The sequence below is a fragment of the Lactuca sativa genome, chromosome 7 (assembly GCF_002870075.4).
Source record: "Lactuca sativa cultivar Salinas chromosome 7, Lsat_Salinas_v11, whole genome shotgun sequence".
NCBI lineage: Eukaryota > Viridiplantae > Streptophyta > Magnoliopsida > Asterales > Asteraceae > Lactuca > Lactuca sativa.
The window spans coordinates 143,393,749-143,416,691 of NC_056629.2; the positions used below are offsets into that span (position 1 = coordinate 143,393,749).

The 22,943-nt window shown below is 34.5% G+C and overlaps 2 protein-coding genes across 2 annotated transcripts; both read right to left on the minus strand.

Annotated features, from left to right (window-relative positions):
- Positions 1-483: 483 nt before the first annotated feature.
- LOC128127339 (receptor-like protein 33) lies at positions 484-1,720 on the minus strand. Its single transcript, XM_052765802.1, has 5 exons — positions 1,170-1,720; positions 946-981; positions 810-844; positions 574-725; positions 484-489 (listed from the first exon to the last, which is right to left on the minus strand). Exons 1-5 carry the CDS (start codon positions 1,718-1,720, stop codon positions 484-486), a joined length of 780 nt encoding a protein of 259 aa, XP_052621762.1.
- An 18,549-nt stretch (positions 1,721-20,269) lies between these two features.
- Positions 20,270-22,657, minus strand: LOC111904309 (peroxidase 43). The gene is made up of 4 exons (XM_023900079.3): positions 22,312-22,657; positions 22,036-22,218; positions 21,752-21,914; positions 20,270-20,888 (listed from the first exon to the last, which is right to left on the minus strand). The coding sequence occupies exons 1-4, from the start codon at positions 22,522-22,524 to the stop codon at positions 20,476-20,478; spliced, it is 972 nt and encodes a 323-aa protein (XP_023755847.1). The 5' UTR covers positions 22,525-22,657; the 3' UTR covers positions 20,270-20,475.
- Positions 22,658-22,943: the final 286 nt, after the last annotated feature.

The following is a 22,943-nucleotide window of genomic DNA, read 5'->3' on the forward strand; positions in this document are numbered from 1 at the left end:
TTTCACACGAAAGAAGTGTATTGATTACACAGCCTCCTGCTCTGATACCAATTGATGAGATTAAAACTTAATCTGGAAGATCGATTAGATCTTAAACAGGTAAATAAATATTTAGACAGCAAGAATGAACGCAAAATAAAGAACAACTCAAGGATGAATCAAACGTGTCGAATGATTATAAAATAAACCCTCAGAAGAGCTCGATCAAGAACATGAACTGTAGAGGGTTGGAGATTTACAAGAACGATAAAGAAATCTATACTTCTATCGTAATGATCGTTACTTCTCTTAAATCGATAACCTAATATGCATGCAAGCATATCTTTATATAGTAAACCTAATAAACTCACGGTTGGACAGGCCCAAAACCGGAGTACAAAACAAATGGACTAACAGTCGAGCCCAATGACGCAATCTTCAAACGAGTCTTCAACTCAACAATAAGGAATAACACTACCATTGGGCCCACCAACAACCACAAGGTTAAACCTGGGAACACATTATTTAGTATTTTTTAGACAAAAATACTAAATATAAATTAGTTGTGACATGTTTAAAAAGGTTGTCCTTAACTTTCCATATACTTCCTGTGCTGCTATATCCCCAATAATTTTCGTTTGAAAGAACAAAAATTGCAGGTCCACCTGGATCTTCATCTGCTTCATAAGTCTTTTTTCCATTGGTAACTCTTGGCCCACCACAATTGATATGAACTGAAGATATGTCTGGAGAAACATTAAAGGGATTAGCTTAATTTGTTTTTAATATTATGGAAACACAATGTTACTAGAAACAATGTTGCTCATTACTCTGGATGCAAGGACAATGGCACTTTGCAAGCTCTCTACACAAAATCAAACATGAAAAACTTAATTGGAATCTCTCTTATTACATAAAAGTTGCATTTATTTTTGAAGAATAGTAGCAGGGTATAATTAAACTTACAAATTATTCCCAGTAGAGTAGCTTCTGTATAAGTTCCTGATGAATGAAAGAAAATGTTTAACTTCAGTTTTTAACTTTTTATGAGCAGATTAAAAGAGCATCTGAGAGCTGAAAACTTAAAATGATCTGTCAAAACCTGATGGCACAGTATTTCTCTAAAGTTGTTATAGAAAAGATCTATTGAACTGTATTATTAACAAGAGCATGTTGAGCTTCATGATTACCGATGCCATATACAAAATGATGCTGAAATGAGGCTCGAAAAAACAAACATATCAACATCTTTATTGGTGTTCATCCATGGAGACCCGCATAATCCTATGTTTCCTTTGTATGATGTGTCTTGGAAGGTCTGAAACTGGGAGCCTGTTGGGATTCTTCCTTCCAATTGATTGTATGAGAGATTAAAGGAGGAAAGGAAAGAAAGATTTGTGAGCGTTGATGGGATGTCTCCAGTTAATTTGTTCCATGACATGTCTAATGATTCTAGCTGACTCAAATTCCCGATAGATGGTGGGATTAAGCCTGTGAAGTCATTATGTGATACATTGAACATATACAGAGCATTGAGTCTCCTAATTGTGTCTGGTATTTCACTAGAAAAATGGTTACTTGAGATGTTAATGGATGTGAAGATTGTCAAGATTTTCACCAGCTCCAACTCAAGTCCTTTGATTGTGACTGTCATATTATCTTGATAGTAGATTGGATCAAGAGATAAGACCGTGAAACTTGGGTGTTTCTTACCTGATGCTTCTCCATCAGTGTTAGTCATCATAACATCCCATTTCCAGAAACAATATGCAGGAACAGTACCATTGAAGCTATTGTGAGCTATGTCTACAATTAGCCTTTCAATAAAAGGCTTAGATAATGCATGCAAATTTATTCTAACCTTGGGGAATATTTAGGATTCTGACCTTGTGAAGCGTTAGACTGCTAATGAGATGCATGAATGAAAAAAATAGATAATATTCAAAATAAAACAGGCACAAGCATATACATACATACATACATACATATATATATATATATATATATATATATATATATATATATATATATATATATTACCAAACGAGTTTTTGAGAATTAACTCCATTCATGAGTAACAGTAGCCAGGTCCTTCAAAGTTGTTCCAACATACACAAGTGCAAAGGTAATCGGCTGATAACCACATAAGTATATAACTAAGTAAGCACATGGTTATATAAATTAAATATAAATGTTTGAGTGAAGTTATTCCAACCTACACAAGTGCAAAGGTAATCTACTCACACCAAGGAACGTTGAAAACTGAAATCCATCAAACATGAAATTTAAATGATTCTATGCCTATGGGGTCAAATTCCATCCATTTTGGCAAGGCAACCAAACATGCCAGCCATGGAAAGGAATCTTAAATTCCAACACCAAGCAAACATGCCCAATGATTGGAATTCTTCTATATATCTCATCCCTTGAGAAAACATATTGTGAATCATGCACCCTTGTAATAGCCTTTTAGTAGTTAATCAGGCATATTTAAGTGTTGTGCCTTAGGAAAAATAGGGACCAGTTTAAGAAGACATTGTTATCCGGCTGAAGTTCGAAACACTCCAATACCTAAATCAGCAAGTACAGTCAACTCAAGTACCTCATTTATTGAAACTTCAATCAAAAGTCAAAACAACTAGAAAGGGTAGAGCTTACAATGTCAAACACTTGGTTTGGATCCAAATTGATTATGCCAACCGTTTCTGTTGATGTATTTTCAGAACAAACTTCTGAACCTTGACAGAGATGGGTAACTTACAATTTAAGAGCAACTAACAAAAGACCTAATCACCGACTGAACAGAAACTGAAGGCGGTTGATGAAGAGATGATTACCGTGGGGAAGGTGTTACTGGTGTAGGAAATTTTTGAACTCTGTTGGTCAAGAAGGTCAGTGAGTTTATAAGCAACAACATTGACTAGGGCTCGAATCGCAAAACTTCAAGTTCTGCTTCGTATTGAAATAATAATAATCCTGGCTAATCATAAAAAGGAAAGAAGAGGAACATAATTAATCTCCAATGAACACGACTGATTAGTGTAAAAAAGCATCTAATTGTGCTTAATTAGGATATAGTAATCAACTAATCATAGATAATCAATGAATCGTGTGACGTACCTTCATAACAGAGAAAACATTAACCATTTACTCTTTGAGCATGGCTGACATTTCAATGTCGAGCCTCCCTGCATCCACCTGGTTAACCCTAGATATTGCGATTGTAATTGCAGACTGCAAACAAATTTACCAATAGAAATTGAGAGAAACACGTTTACGAAATGCACAACAGAAGAGAAACACGTATACAAAAACTTTGAATAGATTAACCATTCTATGAAACAAAGAAATGAGAATAGAAATCCAAATGATATACCTGGAGAAAGTTAGTGTGATTAAACTTCCACAGGTGGAGCACCACCAGTCGATGATGAAGTTGGGGGAATCGTGGGAGCCTGAGGTGGAATCACCAGTACCACCACAGGTGGGATTCCAACGACAGGTGCATGTGATAAAGCAATTGATGTAGAGATCGAACTCGGGGATGGAACAGATATGGATGGCAACGAAGATTCTGGGGTTGGTGGTGGTGTAGCGGCGGGAGCTGCTAGTTTGGCAAATAACTCCACTGGAAGAAGAATGAAGGAGTTAAAAGAGCTTGAGGACGAGGGTATCAAGATGATTCTGTTTCCATATGTGAATAAGGTTTCAACTTGTAAATGATGCTAGCTGGTGGCGGACATGATATGATATTAGGGTTTCAAAGTGTGTGAGTTGACCGAGGATGGCCACACAATCACAGGCATGCTCTGGATTGGATCTCTCATAGATCTCACACTATCTCATCGTCGTCGTGAGGCATTTGATCACGAAAGCAAGAGCAATTATGCTATGAACACGAAGGCTAGGCTTTTTCTTGCTAATTGGAAGAGGCGAGGGTTCTAATTTTTGGGATTAGATCCGATTTCAAAGAGTAACAGTAGATTTCACTAAAAACCCTTTCCCGGTTCGCTTGACCTTTGGTTACCTCAGTCGATCGATTCAAGCTTTCAATAAAAACCCTAGGTAGCGACTGAGACTAGAGGGAAAGGAAGCATCGTCGACAATTAGGGCAAGAGGGAAAGAAGAAAAAGATAGCGGGGTTTTTTATTTTTTAGGATTTCATTTTCCCCCGTATGGAACGTGCGTTCCATTAAAATTTATAAAGCGACATCTTTAGACGACGCACAATTTATTATAGGTGCCCTCCGTGTTTTTTTTGTTTAGACACTAATTTAAGGGCACACAATACTGCATGACCTAAATCCTTAATTTTTTTGAAAAGACGACACTTTTTTAGTGTCACTCTCTTTTGTGTAACATAAATCAATGAGTGTCGTTGTTTGCACGTCGTAAAAGAGTCTTTTTCTTGTAGTGATAACTATATTAAAATCTATAAGACTATTAGTCTGTAAGAGTATGTATGAATTTGAATTAAGTTAGGATGTATAAGAATATATAAGAATGTTTTCATTCTTCAATCGGGGATTCAAGAATTATGTTATTCTTCAATAATATTTTAATAGAATAAAATTCTGAAAGAATATAATTCTAACAAAAAAACATTTTGACGAAATAAAATCGGTTATGTTACAAATTGCGTTAGAAATAAAATTGAATTAATTCAAAAAATTTAGATTTTTAAAATTAGGAGATTTAATTATCCCTAAAAATCCGAAAGTTTTCTATTTTAAATATAGTTAATTGTCCAAAATATCACTATGTTGAAATTTGTGTGATTATTTGGTATATGTTTTCCCATTGTAATATCATAGACTGTCAGATCATGACCATTAATTATATATTCATCCATTGGTCAAGAATTGTGTTTGCGAACGCACAATAGATGTAGGGAATACAGTAACCTTAGTCACACACACACACACACACACACACACACATATATATATATATATATATATATATATATATATATATATATATATATATATATATATATGTAAATCTAATGTAGCTAAAGAGTAATATCTAAGGTCACATGAATTATTTGTATGACCATATGTATTATTTAGCGACATATAGAGATACTTAATATACCTAAATGTAGTACCTATAGTCATAGTTGTTAAAATCCCGATTGAAACATCCCATTTTCACTACCAAAAATTTTCATTTTACTTAAGTAAAGCTTCCCATTTTTAAATCCATTTTGAAGAAAACCGTTTATTCAAAATATATTTATTGAAAATTAGAGTAATATTAAAGAACAGAATCTTCATTGTTGCTAATGAATGTGTACTTTCACGCCTTCGCCTTCGCATGATGACCGATGATACATGAAACAATAAACAACTGAGTAATCACAAAGCTTAGTGAGTTTCCCCCAAAATACCCCATACGATAAACATACAAACATGAATCGGATCCACTTATCCATCAAGGTGGAATACCCAATGATTGATGACATACTGCCTCAACCTAACCGCTCTTCCTGAGCCTCCGTGCCTACGGTTTACAGCCATCCCGCACTAGGTATTTTGTCCTACAATACAAACAAGACCGCCTTAACCCACTACTACCATATGTCGACATATAAACAATCAATGATCAAGTAGGCCTATAATAGCGGCAAGCAACAATCGTACAACTCACTACCATCTACTAGTCCTCACACCGTACATTATCCCGCTACCATCTATCCTCCATCAAATGCGTAACCACAAGTAACAAGAGGTGAGATAGAAACCCAAAGAGATGATCCTACTCTAGAACCACAACCAAACAAGGAACATGCAAGAGAGCCTATATCAAGAATTCTCATGTTATCCTATGTGACCACATACAGCCCCTAAGGCATTGCACTAGATGATAACACCCAAGTACATGTAGACATACCGATCTACATAACACTACTGCATAACATCATCCAAAATAACAGGATACAAATATAACATATCACTACTACATAACAACATCCCAATTACTGGGATACAGATCTAACGTGTCACTACAACATAGCAACATGCCAACTACCAGGATATAGATCTAACATGTCTCTACAACATAACAATGTACCAACTACCAAGATACAGATCTAACAGGTCGCTACAACGTAGCACATACTAAATACCAACAATCCAAGGGATACATAACCGTATACTCAGAGGTGAGATAGACACCCGAACATATGAGCCTACTCTAGAGCCACAACCAAACAAGGAACAGGAAAGAAAGCCTAAATCATGAGTCCTGATTCATTCCTACATGACTATATACAGTCGCTAAGGCATCCCTCTACTAACAGAAAACCAAAAATATTGGGCCGACGTTGGTGCCTTCAACCCATGGGTACAATGAGACAAAACTCACATGAATTGAAAACCACGAAAGACTGCGATATGTTCCCTTCTACATTGCTTGTTCCCGTGAATCCACTAACACCAGAACCAGATAAAATCTTAATCAATAGCCCATAATCCTTAACTTTAACCCAAGGTCAAACTTGGTCAAAAAGTCAATGGTCAACGAAAGTCAACAAAAATCAAAGTCCAAGGCAGTTGAGTACGCCTAGCGTACTCAACATACGCCCAATGTACGCAGCTTGATCCTACTCCTTCATTAAGCACATAATATCTTAAGGAATTTTCACCCAAACTCAGATCTAGCCTCAAAACATTGTCTTAATTTATAAAGTTTCAACCTTTATGACTTTCCATGGCTAGGGAAGGTTCAAAAGCTAAAACCCTAACTTATTAATCGATTAATACATCACATCTCGTGCATAGAAGGGATAGAAGGATCAATATCACATTTTTATGGTTCCTAATAGCTCCATAATGGATAAAGTTTCAAAATTTATCAATTAGAATGGTCCTAACAAACAAGATCTAGTCTTTAAGTCTCAAAGGGACCAAAAGTGCATCTTTCTCAACTTTATCCATTAATTTCAAGTCTCTAACCTTCAGATCTGAATCAATATGATGTTTAGATGGATAAAGTTTCCAACTTTATCCATAACAAGGTCACAAACTTTCAAGATCTAAACTTTATGCACTTAAAGTGACCAAAAGCTCATAACACCCAAAACTAGCTAGATCTAACAATTTCATTATCAAGATTCAAACTTTATACCTCTAAAAAAAGATCAAGGTGAACAAGGTCTGGATCTACATGCTTTAATGCAACTAACACTTCTTGAATGAGTTCCTTCTTCTCCAAGGAGCACCAACAACACTCAATAGCACTTAAAAACACCTTCTTTTTGCTCACACGGCTAAAACTAAGGTTAGGGTTTCAAGGGAGGGTGTCAGAGAGGTGGAGGTTGATAATAGAATGGGTTTGGGGAAGTTAAGGAGCTTAAATAGCGACCACACCACGAAAATAGGGTTGGGGCACTGATCGTGTATGCCCAACGCACTCTATTTACTTCCAACATACTAGACTAAGCCCAAAACATTCCTAACATCTAACGGTCATAACTTCTTCGTTTCAACTCCATTTTTGACGTTCTTTATATCTACGGATAGGTGTTGAAGATCTCTACAATATTATATAAACATCTTGGACTAAAAAATTCTCGAAAAAAATTCCATATTTCATGCAAGAACCCGACCTATGAATTTCCTTGTTCTACCCTTCAACCCAAAACACAATTCAAAGGTTTAGATCTCATAGCCATCATTTCCTCCTTCCAAAAGGTTTAAATATTACCTCCTTCCACAAGGACTAAACTTTGCCTCCTTAAGTCCCAAAGCCTTACATAATCGACTTCCAGCCCTCGATCCTGAAATAAGAAATGATGGAAAACAGGATGTTACAATTCTCCCCTACTTAAATTAGACTTCGTCCTCAAAATCATCTCTCGCTTCCGTTTCATGATGAAACCCCTCACATCAACCACACTAACCGAAAACCCATAGATTTGATCAGATCTAAACCTCCTCGACTAAACGTCATCCTTCTAATCCCGCACATAAGTGCAGCATCGCGACGATAACCAACTGGTCACATACCAAACTAGGCCACACTCCTTCTTGGCTTCGATAAACCTGTTTAGTTATCTACTGAAAATAATAAGTCTTACCCTTAACTTAACTAATCCTACTAGGTCTTCTAGATGTGACTCAGACCACCATGCCCCAATCAAACAATAACAAACAAGGAAGCCTTCTCACATCCGTCAACCTGGATTCCTAACACCCTAGAGTCTAAAGCACAAGCACATCCTACATATGATGCCACAAATAAAAATAATACGACTTGAAGGGAAATCCAATAGATGGCGATGATCTTGACGCGTAACCGAAAGATTCAGCAGCTGTACGAAAGTCTTGAACTTGGAGAAATCCGACAGAGAACCGTACCTTGGCAAAAGGTCTTCCTACTACGAGGTTCCACTCTCCCCCACTTGAAATATGCTAGAATCTGACAACTTCACAATCCTTAGATACCCAGACTAACCTGAACTCCACCACTTGACCCCAACCACTGATATCCAAATACACAAGAGAATCGAAACCCACACAACTTTCATAATTCCTAATACACAGACAATCCGATGAAAAAGATAATTAATCCATTCATAACAAGAAATGAAATTCAACTGAGCTAACTAAGATAATTCCATTCAACTAATCATCCAAGATTACAAATAAACTTCAAAACATAAACAGAACACACAGATGAATACCATCACTACAAAAATCGATAAAATAGAAGAACTGATAACTCAAACCTCGCCCCCCGAAACTCCTGTTGTCCCATGACGACCATTGAGTAAATACCAAGCTAGGGGTGTAGGGTAGGGTGAGCATTTGGACCGGTAGACCGGACCGGACCGGACCGTTTTTTTGGACCCCCGGTCCGGTTCTCGGTTCTAAGATTTCTATCCGGTCCGGTCCGGTTTTTACCGGGTTTAGAACCGGTTGGACATGTTTAAAAAAAATCAATTTAAATTAAGCACATTTGGCACAAGAGATTTGTTTATGTATGTCATATGTATGATTCCCTTATCTAACGTCAAAAACCCAAAAATGCATAAAAGCCCATTTGGCACACAAATATCAAATCCAGTTGATTTTCTTTTTCTTATAGTTTTCACTTAGTAGATATCAATTCCCGTTTATTAAAAAGAAAGCAAAATATATATGAAATTTAACATTAAATTAATAGGCTTTTGAGTCTTGACGTTCCCTTTCCCATAACAGTATGTAGCCTACCAATTACCAAATGCAAAGAAAGATCGACATCGACTCGATCATCGAAAGTTTCAAGTCGCAAGTCGGACTTGTAGCCCTTCTCTCAAGTCGCAAGCCGGATGTAAATTTCAGGTTTTCGTTCCTTCTCAGTTCTCTTAACCTTCTCGGCTTCTCAGTTCTCTCTCTCTCTCTCTCTCTCTCTCTCTCTCTCTCTCTCTCTCTCTCTCTCTTCTCTCAAGTCTCAACTCTCAAGTGTCGATTCTTCCTCTCTCAAGTCTCAGGTGTCGATTCAAGTGAAAAATGATTTCTGTGAAACTCAAGTCTCGATTTAGAAGTAATGGAATCAAAAATCCGGAATGCTAATTGGATTGGAGTTGATGATGATGAAACTCAAGTAAGGGTTACGATTTTTGGTTGTTTTTTTGTTAATTTTTGTTGAAATAACAAAGAATGTTGTCATATTTAGTTGAATACTTGTCAAAAAAAATTTATTGTTATTATATGTAAACTAGGGTTATAATTTTTTGTTGATTTTTTTCAATTTTTTGTTGAATGTCATAAAGTATGTTATATTTAGTTTATTTGTTGTCAATTTTTTTTTATTGTGATTGTATGTAAACTAGGGTTATGAGTTTTGGTTGAATTTTGTTAATTTTTGTTGAAAGTTATAAAGTATGTTGCTATATTTTGTTGATTAATTGTGAAACAGTTTTTGTTGTGACTATATGTAAACTAGGGTTACAATTTTTGGTTGCATTTTGTTAATTTTTCTTGAATGTTATAAAGTATGTCGTTATATTTTGTTGATTAATTGTGAAAACATTTTTGTTGTGAGTATATGTAAACTAGGTTACGAATGTTGATGAAGAGGAATTTATTGAGAATACACCACAAATCAATTTAGTTGATGATTCGGCAAAAGATGATCAATCAAATTTTAACAAACGAAAAAGAACAAATGGCAAAACGAAAACAAGTCGCAAAAAAACAAACAAACAAGTGGCAAAGAAACATCCTCTTGTTGGGACACATTATATAAAGTTATAATAAAAGAGGATAGATGGTTTCGAAAGAAGATATGGAAAATGTCATTGGTGTGAAAGGCTACTAAAGGCAGATGTGGAAAGAAACGGGACTTCTAGTTTACTTAAGCACGTAGGTAGGTGTCAAAAAAACCCGGATAATCTACAAGATCCAACTCAAACCAAATTGAATCTAAACAAGGATTCAAATTGGGATACTAGTGTTAAAACATGGAAACACGATGATGCAAGGATCAAAAAAGCATTACTTAACCTTTTTGTGGTAGGTGAACTACCTTTCAAGTTCCTTGAAGACGAGGCTTTTGTGGAATACACCAATGCACTTAATGCGAAGGTCATGTTGCCATCTAGACATACAATATCCCAGAATGTTTCCAAGTTTTACATAGAAGAAAGAACCAAAATGCTTCAAATTTTAAGTAACCCAAAGACCGCTATACATGTGACAACGGACACTTGGACGTCTTCTTGTCAAAGGACTACTTACATGGTGGTCACGGCTCACTTCATAGACGAGAATTGGATGATGCACAAGAGAATTATAAACTTTAGGGAGATAGATAGCCTTAAGGGAGAGGATATGGGCCAAGAATTACTCGATTGTATTTGTGGATAGGGAATGAAAATTTTCATGACCATTACCTTGGACAACATCGCTACAAACAACAAGGCAATTGACTTTTTAGTCAAAAAGTTGCCCAATCTTTACGAGGGTGGAAAGCATTTCCAAGTTAGGTGTATGTCCCACATTTTAAACCTTATCGTAAAGGATGGAATAAAATAACAAAACTATCATGTTGAGTGTATCCAAAAGGCGGTACGGTATATTAGATTGTCACCACAAAGAATAAACAAGTTCAAGAAGGCGATGAAAGATTGTGGCTTACAAACGAAGAAGTTTCTATGTGGTGACACTCCTACCCGATGGAACTCGACTTTCAAGTTATTGAAGTCCACATATCAGTTACAAGAAGCATTTACGGAATTTGGCGTAAGAGGTTATATTTATTTTTAAGTTATATTTCAGCTTTTCAGCAAGATTTTTAAGATTTTGTAATCTGTGACGTTTTTTAAACACCCATAACTCATTTGTTTTAAGTCGGATTGACCTCCGGTTTTTTTCAACATTTAGTTTACAGTTTTTAGATGAATTTAGTCTATAATTTTGCTTATTTTGGTACTATATTCACTGAGTTACAATCCTTCAAAGTAGAGCTATCAAAGCTGAAAAAATTCAGCTTTTTCAGCAAGATTTTGTAATCTGTGACGGTTTTTAAACACCCATTAATCATTCGTTTTAAGTCGGATTGACCTCCAGTTTTTTTCCAACATTTAGTTTACAGTTTGTAGATGAATTTAGACTATAATTTTGTTTATTTTGGTTTTATATTCACTGAGTTACAATCCTTCAAAGTAGAGCTATCAAAGCTGAAAAAATTCAGCTTTTCAGCAAGATTTTGTAATCTGTGACGTTTTTTAAACACCCATAACTCATTCGTTTTAAGTCAGATTGACCTCCGGTTTTTTACAACATTTAGTTTACAATTTGTAGATGAATTTAGACTATAATGTTGTTTATTTTGGTGTTATATTCACTGAGTTACAATCCTTCAAAGTAAAGCTATCAAAGCTAAAAAAATTCAGCTTTTTAGTATTATTTTATACTATAATTCTGAATTTTAAGTATCTTTGACAGATAAATCATATGAAAGGGATCTCGGTAGAGTACCGGAAAATTATGAATTTGAAGTTGTAACCGAAATGGTGAAGTTCTTTGAAAAATTCAAAACAAAAACAGAGCTTGTTTCGGCTACATCAAAACCTTTGGTTAATCTTTTTATCCGGGAAGTCTTAGATGTGGATACACAGCTAAGAATGTGGTCAACCAAACCAATGTTTCTCGATATGTTAAAAGATATGAAGACAAAATACGACAAGTATTGGGGTGCATACAGCAAGATGAACGGTTTTATGTACTTTGCGGTTTTACTTGATCCTACCACCAACTCACCATTTTTGTTACATGTTTTTAAAAAAATGATCGGGTACATGGAACCGTCATTGAACCCCGCGAGCATAGACATAAAAGCACGTCAAATGGTCCGAGAGGTTGAGAATAGGATGGAGAATTTATTTACGATCTACTGGGAACGATTTGACAACGGTGGATCATTTCAACAAGAAGCGAGTCAAATAGTCATTGGTGTTGATGATGATAACGATTTTTTCGGTGATTTTCTTTGTACGGGAGGTAGCAACTCGGATCCAACGGATAACGAGTTACGAACTTATTTGAAAGAGAATATAGTTAATTATAAAAAAGATTTCTCAATTCTCGGGTGGTGGAGAGTAAACGCAATTAGGTTCCCAACAATTGCTCGGATGGCGAAAGGTGATTACCTTTTTTTAGTTTTTCATAGTTTCTTTATAAATTAATGTTGTTACCATTTAATTCTTTGTTGTTAGACATATTGGCGATATAAATCTCAAGTGTAGCGTCCGAGTCTGTGTTTAGCACATGTGGTAAAGTTGTAAGTGAGTATCGGACTAGTTTATCGACGTTAATAATTGAAGCTTTGTTATGCACCCAAGATTGGGTGAGAAAGTCTACAAATCCGATAGTTGACAGCGTTGATGACATCTTGAACGATGATGATATAGCTTTGGGTAAAAAAATTACAATCCTTGTTCTTTTTTTATACAATTATTACGTTTTATTAAATACTAACAACATTTTCATTTCTGTTTATGTAGAGATCGCACAAGCTTTAAATATGTTACATATGGATGACAATGATATGGGGAAGAGGCCAATGGAAGATTAGATTATGAGCTTATGAAGTTTGTTAGTTTGAATGATTTTAAAGTTTAAACTATGATTTTTGTTGTTATGGTAATACTTTTGTATGTTTGTATTAAAATTATTTAACTTTTGTTGGTGAACTTGATTTATATGTTAGTTGCTTTTATTTGGAAAATTAATTTTTGCTGATAATATTATACATCAATGTAGATTAGTTATGCATAAAACGGAAATGTATTAATTTTGCAAGTTATAATATTATATATCAATGTAGATTACTTATACTCTATGCAATTAAAGTTGTACCGGTCCAAACGGGTCCAAAAACCGGAAAATGCGGACCTAGACCTGTACATGGACACGGACACGGACACAGACACGACTCATCGGTCCGGTCCATGGTCCACAAAATTCTCCATAACCGGTCCGGTCCAAGAGCAAGTCCGGTCCAAATGCTCACCCCTAATCTCCGGGATTGCCTCTCGGATGGTTGCGGCCACCTCATCATGAATCATCATGTGAATCTCGTCATTGCTGACTCCATTGCTCTCTGGGTTGTGGCGTGTACCCACCATGATCTCTCTGAAACACAACACAAAATAATCAGAGACTCGCTCAAGTATACTCACACTCGATCACTCGCCCCTACTTGTTCCTCAACATCCTAAGGATTCTTACTTGGAGTACTGCCTACAGATCCGATGCTTTCAATAGTACGAGCCCAATACTACCTTCCATACCAAATCTGTATTCACCCTGAGTTCACCTCCTAGGATCCCGATTCACAAGTACTCTATATCTCACAAGGCAAAGACTACTCTCTCGGTAGACCTCTCACAAGCTCATCTAGGTGTCTCTCCTAGATTTTCTCTCAACTCAAGAGCCTTCTCTAGGTGATCTCTGCTAAATACTCATACTCGGCTCACACTCAAAAGCAAATCACAGATAGCAACAACTTCTAGGCTAAGGCATCACAAATCAGGCCATTCTAGTCCCAAAATTTGAAATACCTAGCCTATTCTCTAGCATGCATAATATCTCATAATATATCACATAACACAAAAGTAAGGGTATTTTGGGAAATCACCGTTCGGGCTCTGGCTGATTGCACACACTGCTCCAACTCATTTTCTCTTGGACTCTTTCTCATTTTAAAAAAATTATCTCTTTTTGAAGTTTTTTCTCAAATCCTCAGTTTGAGTCCGAACACGCCCAACGGTGCATCCGAATCCCTCAAACCAAGGCTCTGATACCAACTTGTAACGACATAAATTTTCAAACCAAATATTTCAATTTAAAAACACATTTATCACAATAACAAAATCCCAAAATATCACAATGTCAAACATCAAATCCCATAATCAAAAATTATAATATATATATATATATATATATATATATATATATATATATATATATATATATATATATATATAACTCCAGGATCCTCTAAATCATAACTCAAACTCTGATGTGTGTGGACAATCATGCTGGCGCCTTCCCGTAATCTTGAGATGTACCTAAAACACATAACACATAACACGGTAAGCACGAAGCTTAATGAGTTCCCCAAAATACCACATACAACTCATTAGACACTCGAGGCTATAACTCTATAAGACCCTCTTGGTCAATGTGTCTCAGTAGGACCCTTCAGTCCCACAACTCTGGTGGACCCTCCGGTCCTAACTCTAGGACTCTCCGATCCTAAATCTGTATACTCAGAATAACACATAGCATAAATCATACATACATACTGCAGGAATAACACAGTACTCAAATAACACATAAGACCATCTGGTCACAAAACTCTGATTACCACTCTAGGTATGTATAATGAGAAGACTCACCTCGTAAGCTAGCAAGTAAAAGTCTCGTACTCGGAAATCTCGATCTAGCCTCCGCCTAACACGTAGGATAATTATCCCTTATTAGTACTCTACTCATACCCAAATATACCAAAGGTTGTTCTCTCTTTCACTCTAGCCCTAGGAATGGGTAAAAGACCATTTTACCCCTCCCTGATCTCTATTACTCATTTTGACCAAACCGTAAAGTCAGCAGAAGTCAAACTCGAGTCAACAACCCAAATTGACCTGACTCGCCGTGTGCACTCATGCCACTTGTCAAGTCCCAACGTTTCTCAGCAGTCTCGTAAAGGTCCAACTCATCGAGTTAACCCCTAACTCGTCGAACTATTGCATGGTATAGCTCATCGGGACAAACCATAACCGACTCGTCGTGATGGCTCATCAACTCGGCACGTCCATTCAGACTCATTTCGTATTCATATGATTTCAAGACAGAAAACCCTCTCACACTGTAGATCTAAGCTTTCAAGGCTTGAATATCACGTAAAGTCACAAGCTTTAAGTTCATGCATGGCACTTAGGGCTTGAAATGCCGAAAACATGCTTTATTAAGGGTTTCTCATTCAAGGATCTAATATGGCTGGATAAAGCAGGGAACTTTAGACTCTAGGGACCTCACAAGGTCCAGATATGATGTCCATATCTCAATAAGTGCTTACTACCTTCAAGGTCCCAAAATAAGATGGAAAAGAAGCCCTAAACTCTAATAACATGAGATGTACCCAAACTAATGAGAAAGGTACGAATTTTATACCTTAAACATAAGCTCCTAGATGATTAGCAATAGATCTATTAACCTCTTCTCGTTCCTTGCTTAAAATCCTCCAATTCTCTTCCAAAAATGCACCAAAGTTCTTCAATATTAGCTCAACACTTTCTCTAAAGCTCAAGGGGGCAATTAGGGTTTCTCTCAGTGAAGGTAAGCAGATGGGGAGCCACAAATGAGGCTATAAGTGTCCTTATATAGGCCTCAAACCCGGGGATTTAAGGTTTCATCTCATAGCGCCTACTCGGCGAGTCGACTCTCGGACTCGTCAAGAAGGTCATTAATCCCACATGGCCACACCCGACTCACTCGACGAGTTGTAGCACCAACTCGTCGAGTTGCTCAATAATCCACAAAAATAAATAAGTAAATAATATACCTGGGAATCCGGATGTTACAATTTATCTATCTATATATACTTATAAATAAGTTAAATAATGCTCTATAAACAAGAAAAGAGTGTTTTATTACAATGTCTTCATCCTACATCGATGGTAAGAGTAAAAAAGAGAACGTTTTTTATTCTATAAATAGAAAAGGTTGTGAAATGTTTCAAAGGAACCAAACCATGAGAACTTATTTATGCCAACCTTTGTAGGATTTTATGGGTATTATTTGGTGAGATTGTCTATAATGACAAGTGTCCAGTTAAGTTTTAGAATTCCAAAAATGGTTTGAATTGAATTTTTTCAGGTTTAAACTGTGTTTCAGTAAAAAAAAAAGTTAGGTAATTGGCTAATTGAGTTGAATCGGAGTTGGATCAATTTGGACCGATAAAGGAAGTATTTCCTTTCACCACATACATTTGAGACTTCTGTGATTATTCAGATTGTTCTAATAATATTATAAATAAGTTACATAATGTTATGTAACAATGTTATATAAATATAAAAAGGATCTACCTAAACATAAAATTATAATTGTTTGAAAAATCACTTTGATTCAAAAGCATGAAATATATACTCGATTATATTTTATAAATGAATTCATTTTATAAGGACCTTTTGAATCATAAAAATACATACAAACAAATTTTTTTATATTAAGTACCTAACTGAATTTATGATTTTAGGATTTAACAAAAAATTATTCAATAAAAACTTACTCTTTTCGATAACAACTTACGAGATTACTGAAAAATGAAAATATTAAACAATAAATTTTTTGGATAACGTTTAATTTTTTTTATTTAATATTTTATTTAACAAAATGAAATTATTGGCAAATAAAGAAAGGAATTTAACTAAAATGTCTTCATCCCACATTGATGGTAAGAGTAAACATGAGAATGTCTTCTATTCTATAAATAGGAAAGATTGTGAAATATTTCAAAGGGACTAAGCCATGAGATCTTCCTTGTGTCTACCTATGTAGGACGTTGATAGTGTTCTTTAGTGAGATTGTCTTTGTTGACAAATGACCAATTAAGTTTCAGAATTTCGAAAAAAATTTTGGACTGAATTTTTTAGTTTTGGATCGAGTTTGATTAATATACGAGTGTCTTTTGGCTGAGTTAGACAAACTCGCTTCCATTGGAGGTCGAGTTTAAGTAACATGCCGAGTATTTGATTGTGTTAGCCAAGTTTTACAACTTTTTATGCAATACAAATTTAAGTTCTAACCTTATAAAAGATGTCGTTATTATCATATGTTCTATATAATTATAATAATATTTATGATACAAAAAAATTAATTAACTATTTAAGATAAAAAGATTTTTCTATTATCATATGTTGTACATAATAATAATGCTCAATATAGATAAAAAGATGTCTCTATTATCGTATGCTCTACATAATGAATATAAACGTTTTAATTAATATGAAATTATTATTTAATAGATAACAATAATGATTTATATATATATATATATATATATATATATATATATATATATATATATATATATATATATATATATATATAGGGTGAGGTTCAATAGAGAACCATAATTAACCAAGGAACCAATTTTTTTTCAACTTTTAAAACTTATTTTTTATCAAAAAAAAACTAAATATACAGAAATTCATAACTTTTTATCCTTTTTCCAATGATAAAATTCGATTTTTTTACGTCAAATTCACAATGTGAATCTTTGAAAATTCACAACGTGAATCCGAAAAATATTTTTCACTTTCACAATGTTAATATATGAATTTAGATATTTTTAGATTTTTTTTTCGGTAAAAAATAAGCTCTAGAAATTGAAAAAAAAATTGGTTCCTTGAAGAACCAATGATTATGGTTCTCTATTGAACTTTTCCATATATATATATATATATATATATATATATATATATATATATATATAAATATATATATATATATATATATATATATATATATATATATATATATATATATATATATTACCATTTTAACCATATAACTTTGTATATGCACATCAACTTCAAATTCCAACCTTATCTCTTATGATATTGTTCAACATCATGATATTATTAAAAGTCATTTTTTATATTTGTTATCAAATTATTATTTAATTGACAATAACACTGATTTAGTTATTTTTTAATATAAAATGCTTTTTTCCTATTCTGGATGCTTTGAATAAACAAATAAATGAAAGTGTATTGCTATTTTAATTCATTTAGCTCTTATTATTATTCATGATGATTGAACAAGATATAATGAACACCATGATGTGGAATGAATTGAAAACATGAGTAACATCAAGTACCCATGCCAGTTATGATCCATGGCTTGCCATATTTAAAAACTACACATAGTACAAAAACCAAGTACCCATGCCAGTTATGATCCATGGCTTGCCATATTTAAAAACTACACATAGTACAAAAACCAGTTTAAGCAACTAAATATGAGTTTGTTTCATACAATCTAATATAAACAAATGAGTAATATGTGAATGATTACTTATTTGACACCTAAAATGTGTTTGAACAGTTAGCATATGATAAGTTGATGCATGGAATTGAAACAAATTATTCAAAATTGAATTTGCTATCTCCTACAAAATCACTTTGAAACATGAAACTTGTGTCGAAATCGTGAAGCTCTTCATTCATACTTGCTTCAATTCCACAAGAACAACTCGTTCAAAAAAGAAGAATATCAATCATTTTGACCAATCTATGGAATCAACATACAAAGCATAAAAAAAGTCCCAGAGGTCCAAAACAAAAGAGGATTGCGAAGTGAGAGCAAGAAAGTGCAATGCAACAACAATGAATCAGCGAGAAGTGCAGTGCAGCTACCGACGGTGGCCACCTGCGAGCTGGGAATTTCGGCGAGGAGAACTGAAGAAGGCGTTCGTCGCTCAAAAGTGCAACGACGAGGAGAACTCGGTGCGTTATGCGTATTTTTAATTTTATGTGACGTACTGATTTATGGCAAACGTGCAATCGTTAAGGGACTAAGGGAAAGGGTCAACCGGTCCAGAGAGTAACAAACAAACGAGTACAAAACTACATATCCAGATTTGGCACTTAAAACATTTAATAAATATATAATTTTTTTTTATTAAAATCATAAACGGGTCACAGATCAACCCAAATTTTCTTAGCAATCCCATATACGACCCATTAAATAAAACGAGTTGGTGGGTTGAAAAACTCAAACCAAACCCATTTATCTTCGCGTCGGTTCACAAATAATGTCGAAAATTGCTAGGCCTAAAGTTCGACATGCCAAAAAAGATGGGACAGTATGCGTCAAACCACCTTAGCCCTTACCAGAAGTAATGTTGATCCACTTCCCACATCCTAATCGATTCATATTTATCCTCATGGCACATAATTTTAGGGGTTCACGCATGACTTTGAGAATACAAACAATTTGTTTGGTCTCGTCTGGACCTTTGCCTTCTATTTAACAAATCTACTTCACATGTTTATGTGTAACCACTTTTGTTTTTTTCTACTTTTTGAATTCCAATATTCTTCTTTAACCTTATACAAATAAAATCGAAAATAAATATCACAACGTAGACCTATTAATGGGGCGGTTTGAAGCGAATCACCCTTGATCCAAACCCTTGAAAAAATTTAAAAACATGACCCGCCCCGCTCTAATAACCCTTAGGGTTTTGAGTAATCGAATCCATACCCGTATCCACCGAATCGACGAATACCTGACTCATTAATCCGACCCTTTTACAATATTAAAATTTCATAATTTTGATATGTGCCACGAAGTAATATTTATTAAAATATATGAAATGTCTTTGGAAACAAATAGACATTAATTAATACTCAAAATTCAATACAAAAAGAATTACATACTTTAGAGACATATATATATATATATATATATATATATATATATATATATATTATATATATATATTAAATGGGGCCGGTTATAAGTGGAACGAATCGATAATGATCCATATCCAATCCGTTTAATAAAAGGGTAAAAGGGTATGGGTCGTAAACGGGTAAACGAAACTTAATTTAAAATCCAAACCCGTAAAATTCTTACGGGTTTGGAGCGAATAAAGGTTAAAAGTCAAAACGCGCTCCATTGACAGGTCTAATCACAGGATAACTATATTCCATAATAAACATACATTTATAATATGCTATGAGTAACCATAGGCTGCCGCGAAATGGTATAATTATTCCTTTAAAAAACCAATTGTAACACTTTTAGTAAATACTATTTCATTAAAACCAGATATAACAATTACACATTATGTATTGAAAGCCGCGCCCACACTATCAAAAAGGCTTGTAATTTGTAATATGATCATTTGTATATATAAAGAAAACAAGTGAGATCGACTAACTTTTCTTCTAAAAGCTGAATATATAACTCATTTTATTCTTCCAATAATCTAATTAAACGCTTTACATACACGTCTAATGTTCCCATTAGAATCGTCCTTGGTTCCGATTCTTCCCATTCTCACTATGGAATTCACAAAATCCTCCTCAAAAGTTACTGGATTCAACGCCCCAAAATACGAATCCACTATTCCTTTTGTCGTCGGATCATCCATTAGCTTTGCATCCGATTCTAGCACTGCAAAACCACTTCTTATATTTTGTAAAATTTGATTGTCAAAAGTCTCTCCACTCCCATGATCCATGGGCAACCGGACCATTATGTCCCCGTTTTTAGGGCATGTATGTGTCAGTTCGGGTAGGAAACTAGGGTTTATCCTCGGGTCCGGACCTCCAGTATTAGCAAAGTTGTATAACCGGTCCTCCATGAAGAAGCATGCAGTTGTACCAATAGTGTGAGCAGCTGAAATCGATTCACAAAAATAAATGTATATACATATGCTTAAATTAGCTAGGTAGATTCAATCAACTTCTCAAGTTCATGACTTAATGTTTGGTTGTGAAACTGTCCTATACATGATGCCTAATTTGGAAATTATGATGTAATTGATCCTAAAAAATGATATAAGTACACTAACAAAATCAATGCAGAATCTCGTATTTTAAGAGAATAAAAATACATGAGTTGTTGCACCTATTCAAATTTATTGCAAAACTAGAGTGTTTCAGGCAAGAAAGAACATGCAGTTGGTCGTTGATAGAATTACAAAAGTAGTAAATACTAAATACTATGGACACGTACAGCTGTATTCTGGTTTTAAAATAAATACTAGGACACAGTCAGAACATGCAGTTTGTTGTTGATAATTCCTAGGAATTACAAAAGTAACTGTTGTAAATGTTCTATCAATTGGGGTTGTTGCTTTAAACACTGAAATTTCCTAACCGATAAATTAACGATTGTTTTTTTTTTTTATCTTATAGAAAATATCGATATATTATTTTATTGACTTTTTTAAAGATATGTTTCAATGTGTTCATATGGGACCCAAATAAGTACATCCTTTTCTTTATATATCCACATTCCTTTTCATGGTATTTAGCATTTTTAGTTCATTTACTGTTTAATTTCATGCAAAATAACGTTTAAATGTTAAAGAAATACACTTCTAATTACTAAAGCCTCCAATACTATCAGTATTTTATTCAGTTGTTAGTATATAATTAATTAAGCATGCAAAAAAGTTTTCTAAGTACGTATATAAGAAAATAAAATCATAAATATACTTTCTTAACGGAATGAATGTATAGAAAGATAGACATTACCACTAAGAACCACAAGGTCTTTGTCGTTAAGTCCTTTTTCGATGAATTTTTGCTTGAGAAGCTGAATTGAGTCTTTAACATCTGGCATTCTGTCAGCAAGATTTATATTTGATACCAGACCATCTTTCCTTCCTGTTTCGACTTGATAAGATGGCCCACCACTCTGTTCAAACACCATTAACATTAACAACAAACGACGAAAAAGATTTCATTTTTACTCTCTTTCACACACTAACTGTGTGTGTGACAAAGAGGTAGATGATCATTAACTTTCTTTCACTTACAAAAGCAACACCATCTCTTGCAGCCATGGAAACAATATCCGCACAGGAAACTACGCCTGGACAAACACTTTCCAACTTCGCTTTTGCGTTCTCTACTACATCATACCCTTGTACCCCTTGATGCCCGAATGCAAATCGCTCTGAATCTTGTCCATTATCTATCAGAATCGACCCATCACATCCCTGCAAATTTCGCATTCAATCATTTACTTAACTAAAGAAAAACATAGTCCAATTCATATTATATATTGAGAGAGAAAGACTGAAAGAGAGAACCTCGACGAAGCAATCATGGAAGTGAAGCCTGAGCATGATAGCAGGAATCTGAGGGTTAGAATTGGCTGCATCTTTCACAAAACCAGTAACGATTGATTCTGCTTCGGGACACACCTCATTGTAAAACCCAACTTGGAGTTGGGCATTTGAAAAACCAAATATCAGTTCGAATAATAAGATCATAAACAACATCACTGTTCTCATTTTGATCATTTCAACAAAACACTTGAATGTATTTGTTGGAATTAATGCGAAAGAGATGAGATATTTGGAGCTTGGTGGGTCTGATATGCTTACAGAGAAGGTTCAGCTTAGCATTTAAGCTTTTGCCAGCCATATTTCTAAATTATTGTAGTCTTAAAATACACGTCAATTTCTATTTAAAATTTGTTGAATAGGAGTGAGAATGAGATAGGGACAGAAAGATGCGTTATTTATGGGTTTATGCGTTATTTATGGGTTTATGATCAGTTTTGGTAAAATATATAGAACGGAATTTTCCTATGTTGGAGTTGTTGGTGTTGCTAAATTGTATTTATGGGCCTTTTTTTGACGTATGGTAGTATTATTTTCTTTAAATAACTTTTCAAGTGGTATCCAGTTTAAATATGTGTAGTGAATTGAAATGAAAT

Coding starts and splice junctions, on each gene's coding strand:
- LOC128127339 (XM_052765802.1), bottom strand. CDS start 1,720: ATGACTAACACTGATGGAGAAGCATCAGGTAAGAAACACCCAAGTTTC. Junction 982..1,169: donor TCATTTTGTATATGGCATCG/GTAATCATGAAG, acceptor TTCATTCATCAG/GAACTTATACAGAAGCTACT. Junction 845..945: donor TACTCTACTGGGAATAATTT/GTAAGTTTAATT, acceptor GATTTTGTGTAG/AGAGCTTGCAAAGTGCCATT.
- LOC111904309 (XM_023900079.3), bottom strand. CDS start 22,524: ATGATCAAAATGAGAACAGTGATGTTGTTTATGATCTTATTATTCGAA. Junction 21,915..22,035: donor CAAGAGATGGTGTTGCTTTT/GTAAGTGAAAGA, acceptor GTGTTTGAACAG/AGTGGTGGGCCATCTTATCA. Junction 20,889..21,751: donor AGACCTTGTGGTTCTTAGTG/GTAATGTCTATC, acceptor AATCGATTTCAG/CTGCTCACACTATTGGTACA.